Source organism: Salmo trutta, chromosome 22 (assembly GCF_901001165.1).
Source record: "Salmo trutta chromosome 22, fSalTru1.1, whole genome shotgun sequence".
Lineage (NCBI taxonomy): Eukaryota > Metazoa > Chordata > Actinopteri > Salmoniformes > Salmonidae > Salmo > Salmo trutta.
The window spans coordinates 36,888,502-36,896,958 of record NC_042978.1 but is presented as its reverse complement, the minus strand read 5'-3'; the positions used below and the strand labels follow the sequence as shown (position 1 = coordinate 36,896,958).

Genomic DNA, 8,457 nt, shown 5'->3' with positions numbered 1-8,457 from the left:
TTGATGAGGGGAGAGGTCAGTTGAACCTCTTCTATCAGGTTGATGAGGGGAGAGAGGTCAGTTGAACCTCTTCCTTAAGGTTGATGAGGGGAGAGAGGTCAGTTGAACCTCTTCCTTCAGGTTGATTAGGGGAGAGAGGTCCATTGAACCTCTTCCTCCAGGTTGATGAGGGGAGAGAGGTCAGTTGAACCTCTTCTATCAGGTTGATGAGGGGAGAGGTCAGTTGAACCTCTTCCTCCAGGTTGATGAGGGGAGAGAGGTCAGTTGAACCTCTTCCTTCAGGTTGATGAGAGAGATCAGTTGAACCTCTTCTATCAGGTTGATGAGGGGAGAGAGGTCAGTTGAACCTCTTCTATCAGGTTGATGAGGGGAGAGAGGTCAGTTGAACCTCTTCCTACAGGTTGATGAGAGGCGAGAGGTCAGTTGAACCTCTTCCTTCAGGTTGATGAGGGGAGAGAGGTCAGTTGAACCTCTTCCTCTCAATCAATATGTTCAATTTATCACTACTCTGCATTTCAAACACACCGGGGCCAGTCCATTTCTACTCTGGACACAAGCGCAGTCCACTAGAGTCCACTAGCATCCACTAGAGTCCACTAGTGTCTAGTGACCAGACCACACAGCCAGCAAGTCCATGTCTGGCAACAATAGCAGCAACCGACCCAAACACAGCACAGTCCATTTAGAAAGCCCTGATAGACAAGGCTGTGTATTTACTTGTACTATGGAAGATACAGTATATTGTAGACACTATAAAGCTTGCTTCATTTGGGAATCTGGTCAATCTGTGGCCATTGCGATAATTTGCTATTTTTTCTGTATAACTCTTCCTCAGTCTATGGAGCCACACAGCCAAGCCAGTGAGTCAACACAACAGACAGCTCAGTCTATGGAACCACACAGCCAAGCCAGTGAGTCAACACAACAGACAGCTCAGTCTATGGAACAACATTTAGATCTCTCTAGACTGAGACAGGCCTATCTGAGATTTGGGCACTATAGAGTCAAGGTGTAGACCATACTTGAGAGAGGGGAGGAAGAAAAGAAGAGGAAGGATTGGGAATAGAGAGAGAGAGAGCGTGATGTTTTGTTCTCTCAGACTGTTGAGTTGTGTGTGAGTGAGTCGGTGTTGTGTGTGAGGGTGTTTGTGTCATCACAGATTGAGACAGAGCTGTTTGTGAGTGTTTGTGTGTCAGTGTGTGTGAGTGTTTGTGTGTCAGTATAGCTCGGGACAGAAGTGTGTGTGAGTGTATGTTTGTCGATGTGCGTGAGTGTGTGTGTGCAGGGCAGCTCCTTGGGGGAGGACTTCTCCAGAACAGAGATCTGTGTGACAGTGGAGCTCTCTGTGAAGAGGGTACGTCTTCTCCTACTGTAGCTCAGATAACCTTGGATCTGCCACTTCCATAGACGCTTCTTCAGCTCTGCCTGCACCTGGACACACGAATGCACGTACACACATGCATATGCACGCACACACACACACACACACATGCATACGCATGCACGAACACAGGCACAAACACACACACACACAGAGAGAGAGAAAGAGAGAGAGCATCCTGTCATTTGAAAGCACATCGAGAGGTCTGTACACAGCGTTCAGTACATAAAATAATCTTGACATCAGAGACTTGAGATAGCAGTCAATCAGAAACGATTTTGGATTTTCCTCTATGTCTCTGCAGTAAGAACACTGCGAGTTATTCAATCAAAATCACTGTAATTCTAGATTCTAATTCTGTCATTGTAATTGTGTTGGTTACTGCTTACTTCTCCATTTAGGAAACAGTAGAGCAGAGCCACCACAAAGCCCTGGGGAAGAAGAAGGAATAGAAAGTGAGTTTTCCAGTTATATTAACTAGCTACATTATTACAAAATAATATACTACTGGATGTCAAATGTACCTGACTTTGTAACACACATTCCCTATGCAGTAGTGTCACACCCAAACCACGTGTGCAGGCACGCAGGCACACAAGCACGCAGGCACACCCCTACCACGACCCTACCACGCCCCTACCTGAAAGGATCCCAGGCCCAGCTCTATGAAGATACGGGCCTCCTCTCCTGTGTTCTCTGGTAGGAAGGCAAACACCATGTAGTGCATCCCAAACAGAGGGATCAGGAACAGACTGGATTTAGCCAGCCTCCTGCACACACACGCACACACACACACACACACACACACACACACACACACACACACACACACACACACACACACACACACACACACACACACACACACACACAGAGAGAGAGAGAACAGATAAGAGTCACAATAATGTCTTTGTGTCTGGCTCACCAAACCACCTTTACACGTGTGTGTGTGTGTGTTCATGCATGTGCATGTGCGTGTGTGTGTGTGTGTGTGTGTGTGTGTGTGTGTGTGCGTGCGTGCGTGCGTGCATGCGTGTGTTTCTCTGAGACTCACATGGAGTGGCCAGTGTCGTGGCCCCCCACGCCTGGAGACTTGAGCTTCTGTACCAGAATACGGATCACATTGATGAAGATGATGAAGTTGACCTGGAGCAGTGGAGGAAGAGGAGGCGTTAGGGCTGGGTGGATTAGGGTTAGAGTGGAGTTAGGATTTGGGTTGGAGTTGGGTTAGGAAGAACTGGGATGTGGACATGAAACCAGGGTTAGGGTTAGGTTAGGGTTAGGGTTAGGGTTAGGTTAGGGTTAGGTTAGGGTTAGGGTTAGGTTAGGGTTAGGGTTAGGTTAGGGTTAGGGTTAGGTTAGGGTTAGGTTAGGGTTAGGCCAATCACCAGTAGTGATGCTGTTATTGGCCCTTTGATGATCCACCAGATAAAGGCCACATCAGTGTCGTCCCAGCAACTACATCAGGACAGAACCACATGATATTATACAGTACAGTATTATTCCATCCGCCAACAATACATTAGTATTCATGTATATAGGCCACATGACAATATCAATTCAGAGTAAGATTATAGTAAACATAAGTTTCTATCCTTACCCCCGGTTATCATAGAAGTTGCGTGTCAGAACCCACACCAACAGTATTGTAGTTGGGAGACCTAACAGATGCAGAGGACAATATCAGCCAGGTGTTCTTACTAAACCATTCCTCTTTGAGTTGCTGAGGAGAGGGAAAGACGTAAAAAGAGAAGGACAGAGGGAAGGAGAGGAGGACATGGAGAGAGATAAAAAGAGAAGGTCACCTACCCCAGCCGATGAGTGTGTACCACCAGAAGTACTTCTTGTGTGAGACGAAGGTGAGGGACAGGAGGGTCTGGAGGTACATGCCCTCCACCAGCAACCAGAAGTAGTTAGCCAGGATACTAAACTGGAAGAAGGCCACCGCTGACTTACACGCCATCTACAGTACACACACACCATATAGCAACATCAATATCAGAGTTTTCTCAGCTCTTTTATTTTTATTTAACCCTTATTTTACCAGGCAAGTTGACGAAGAACACATTCTCATTTACAGCAACGACCTGGGGAATAGTTACAGGGGAGAGGAGAGGGGATGAGTGAGCCAATTGGACGCTGGGGATATTTAGGGGACCAGATTGGGATTTTCGCCAGGACACGGGTTAACACCCCTACTCTTACGACAAGTGCCATGGGATCTTTAGTGACCACAGAGAGTCAGGACACCTGTTTAACGTCCCATCGGAAAAGAAAAGCTCACCTTATGCATTGATTGCAAGTTTCTCTGAATTACACCACTAATGTACAGTGTAAGTTACATCACTAATGTACAGTGTAAATTAAATCACCAATGTACAGTGTGAATTACACCACAAATGTACAGTGTGAATTGCATCACTAATGTACAGTGTGAATTACATCACTAATGTACAGTGTAAGTTACATCACTAATGTACAGTGTAAATTAAATCACCAATGTACAGTGTGAATTACATCACTAATGTACAGTGTGAATTACATCACTAATGTACAGTGTGAATTACATCACTAATGTACAGTGTGAATTACTTCACTAATGTACAGTGTAAATTACATCACTAATGTACAGTGTGAATTACATCACTAATGTACAGTGTGAATTACATCACTAATGTACAGTGTGAATTGCATCACTAATGTACAGTGTGAATTACATCACTAATGTACAGTGTAAATTACATCACTAATGTACAGTGTGAATTACACCACTAATGTACAGTGTGAATTACATCACTAATGTACAGTGTGAATTACACCACTAATATACAGTGTGAATTACACCACTAATGTAGTGTAAATTACATCACTAATGTACAGTGTGAATTACACCAGTAATGTACAGTGTGAATTACACCACTAATGTAGTGTAAATTACATCACTAATGTACAGTGTGAATTACACCACTAATGTACAGTGTGAATTACATCACTAATGTACAGTGTGAATTACATCACCAATGTACAGTGTGAATTACATCACTAATGTACAGTGTGAATTAAATCACCAATGTACAGTGTAAATTACATCACTAATGTACAGTGTGAATTACATCACTAATGTACAGTGTGAATTACATCACTAATGTACAGTGTAAATTACATCACTAATGTACAGTGTGAATTAAATCACCAATGTACAGTGTAAATTACATCACTAATGTACAGTGTGAATTACATCACTAATGTACAGTGTGAATTACATCACTAATGTACAGTGTGAATTACTTCACTAATGTACAGTGTAAATTACATCACTAATGTGCAGTGTAAATTACACCACTAATGTACAGTGTGAATTACATCACTAATGTACAGTGTGAATTACATCACTAATGTACAGTGTGAATTAAATCACCAATGTACAGTGTGAATTACATCACTAATGTACAGTGTGAATTAAATCACCAATGTACAGTGTAAATTACATCACTAATGTACAGTGTGAATTACACCACTAATGTACAGTGTGAATTACATCACTAATGTACAGTGTGAATTACATCACTAATGTACAGTGTGAATTAAATCACCAATGTACAGTGTAAATTACATCACTAATGTACAGTGTGAATTACATCACTAATGTACAGTGTGTATACATCACTAATGTACAGTGTGAACTACATCACTAATGTACATCAACTAATGTTAATCTGTAAGGTGATGTCGAGGTAACTTCTCTCCTTTTGCTCTACTGTCATTACTGCGAAAAGTTCTACAGCTGCACCATCGAGAGCATCCTGACCGGGTGCATCAACGCCTGGTATGGCAACTGCTCAGCATCTGACCCTAAGGCGTTACAGAGGGTAGTGCGTACGGCTCAGTACATCACTGGGGCCAAGCTTCCTGCCATCCAGGACATATATAATAGGTGGTGTCAGAGGAAAGCACATAAAATTGTCAGAGACTCCAATCACCCAAGTCATAGAATGTTATCTCTGATACCGCACGGCAAGCGGTACCGGAGCGGCAAGTCTAGGACCAAAAGGCTCCTTAACAGCTTCTACACCCAAGCCATAAGACTGCTGAACAATTAATCAAATGGCCACCGGAACATTCACATTGACCCCCCCCCCCCCTCCATTTGTTTGTTTTGCTGCTACTCGCTGTTTATCATCTATTCATCCCTACCTACATGTATAAATTACCTCAACTAACCTGTAACCCCGCACACTGACTCGGTACCGGTACCCTCTGTGTATAGCCACGTTATTAATATTTTATTGTGTTACTTTTTGTTATTTTATTTGGTAAATATATTCTTAACTCTTCTCGAACTGCACTGTTGGGCTTGTAAGTAAGCATTTCACTGTAAGGTCTACACTTGTTGTATTCGGCGCATGTGATGAATAAAGTTTGATTTGATTTGATTTGAAGTGTATTTATCCCCCACCTTTCATCTAGGACAAAGCCCTCTGCTCTCAATCAGACAGTCAGACAGTAAATTTTGTATTTGTATTTATTATGGACCCCCATTAGTTCCTGCCAAGGCAGCAGCTACTCTTCCTGGGGTCCAGGAAAATTAAGGCATTTTCTACAATTTTTAAAACATTACAATACATTCACAGACTTCACAAAATACTGTGTGCCCTCAGGCCCCTACTCCACCACTACCATATATCTACACTACAAAATCCATGTGTACGTGTGTGTATAGTGCGTATGTTATCGTGTGTGTGTGTGTGTGTGTGTGTGTATGCATGTGTCTGTGCCAATGTTTGTGTTGCTTCACAGTCCTCGCTGTTCCATAAGGTGTATTTTTATCTGTTTTTTAAATCTAATTGTACTGCTTGCATCAGTTACTTTATGTTGAATAGAGTTCCATGTAGTCATGGCTCTTTGTAGTACTGTGCGCCTCCCATAGTCTGTTCTGGACTTGGAGACTGTGAAGAGACCTCTTGTGGCATGTCTTGTGGGTTATGCATGGGTGTCTGAGCTGTGTGCCAGTAGTTTAGACAGACAGCTCAGGGCATTCAACATGTCAATAACTCTCATAAATACAAGTAGTAATGAAGTCAATCTCTCCTCCACTTTGAGCCAGGAGAGATTGACATGCATATTATTAATATTAACTCTCTGTGTACATCCAAGGGCCAGCTGTGCTGCCCTGTTCTGAGCCAATTGCAATTTTCAACAAAAAAAAGTCACTTTTTGTGGCACCAGACTACACGACTGAACAGTAGTCCAGGTGTGACAAAACTAGGGCCTGTAGGACCTGCCTTGTTGATAGTGTTGTTAAGAAGACAGAGCAGTGATTTATTATGGACATACTTCTCCCCATCTTTGTCAAGGGTGTGTGTACTGGTGGTGAAGTCAGGTGCAGGAGAGCAGAGAGTTGTGAACAGGCGCACACTTTATTCAGGCTGGAGTGAACAAACAGACGGACGCAAACTGCGTCAAAACCTCCAGCAAAAAGGTAAAAGTGCAAGGCGCGAAAAAACACTCACCAAAGCTAATGTACCAAATGAACATACAACGTGCACGAACACGGAACATGGAAACACAGCCTGGCACGTCACAATAACCACATAACAACAAACAATTTCACACAAAGACATGGAGGGGAACAGAGGAATAAATACATGCAGTGTGATTAAGGAATGAAAACCAGGTGTGTAGGGAACAAGACAAAACAAATGGAACAATGAAAAATGGAGTGGCAATGGCTACAAAGCCGGTGACGTCAACCGCCAAACGGCGCCCGAACAAGGAGAGGAGCCGACTTCGGCGGAAGTCGTGACAATCTTAGCTACTATTGTATCAACATGTTTTGACCATGACATTTTACAATCCAGGGTTACTCCAAGCAGTTTAGTCACCTCAACTTGCTCAATTTACACATGATTTATTTCAAGATTTAGTTGAGGTTTAGGGTTTAGTGAATGATTTGTCCCAAATACAATGCTTTTAGTTTTAGAAATACTTAGGACTGAATTATTCCTTGCCACCCACTCTGAAACTAACTGCATTTCTTTGTTAAGAGTTGCAGTTAGGACTAACTTTTTACGCATACTTAGACACTTTAGTCAAAGCCAGTGGCATCTCATTAGTAAAGATTGAAAAAAGTAATGGGCCTAGACAGCTGCCCTGGGGAATTCCTGATTCTATCTGGGTTATGTTGGAGAGGCTTCCATTAAAGAACACCCTCTGTGTTCTGTTAGACAGATAACTCTTTATATACAATATAGCAGGGGGTGTAAAGCCATAATATATATGCTTTTCCAGCAGCAGACTATGATCGATAATGTCAAAAGCCTCACTGAAGTCTAACAAAACAGCCCGACAATCTTCTTATCATCAATTTCTATCAGGCAAACACCAGTCATTTGTGTAAGTGCTGTGCTTGTTGAATATCCTTCCCGATAAGCATGCTGAAAGTTTTTTGTCAATGTGTTTATTATTATTGTATCTGGTCAAACACCATTTTTTCCAAAAGTTTACTAAGTGTTGGTAACAGGCTGATTGGTCAGATATTTGAGCCAGTAAAGGGGGCTTAGGTAGTGGAATGACTTTTACTTCCCTCCAAGCCTGGGGGCACACACTTTCTAGTGGGCTTAAATTGAAAACATGGTAAATAGGAGTGGCAATATCATCCACTATTATCCTCAGTAATTTTCCATCCAAGTTGTCAGACCACGGTGGCTTGTCATTGTTGATAGACAACAATCATTTTTTTTGCCTAAAATTGTGTGTGTGTGTGCTTGTCTATGAGAGTTGTAATTACACTCTAATCAGGGTCAGACTCAATATGTCCTCTTGTGTGAGGTTGGGCCCATTCAGGTTTCGGTCGATATGGGGGTGAGGGTCAGGAGGGACAGCTATCAGCCAGGAGCACCACTCCTCAATTATTTAACCCCACATCACTCCCCAAACACACACACACTGCCACCACCACTCCTCCCCTGTACCCTTCTGGTGACTCCCTGAGCCACAATCACACTGCCACCTCCACCCCTCCCCTGTACCCCTCTGGTGACTCCCTGAGCCACAATCACACTGCCACCTCCACCCCT

At 43.0% G+C, this 8,457-nt stretch overlaps 1 protein-coding gene across 1 annotated transcript in view; it reads right to left on the bottom strand.

Moving 5' to 3' along the window:
• Positions 1–370: 370 nt before the first annotated feature.
• LOC115158669 (pituitary adenylate cyclase-activating polypeptide type I receptor) overlaps positions 371–8,457 on the bottom strand; it is a 63,700-nt gene continuing 55,613 nt past the window's right edge. The window contains exons 7-13 of the mRNA XM_029707865.1: positions 3,191–3,344; positions 2,982–3,042; positions 2,770–2,839; positions 2,436–2,527; positions 2,022–2,151; positions 1,771–1,812; positions 371–1,431 (exon numbers count right to left, since the gene is read on the bottom strand). Of these exons, the coding sequence (XP_029563725.1) occupies positions 1,096–1,431; positions 1,771–1,812; positions 2,022–2,151; positions 2,436–2,527; positions 2,770–2,839; positions 2,982–3,042; positions 3,191–3,344 (885 nt within the window). The 3' untranslated portion in view covers positions 371–1,095. The remainder of the gene's footprint in view (positions 1,432–1,770; positions 1,813–2,021; positions 2,152–2,435; positions 2,528–2,769; positions 2,840–2,981; positions 3,043–3,190; positions 3,345–8,457) is intronic.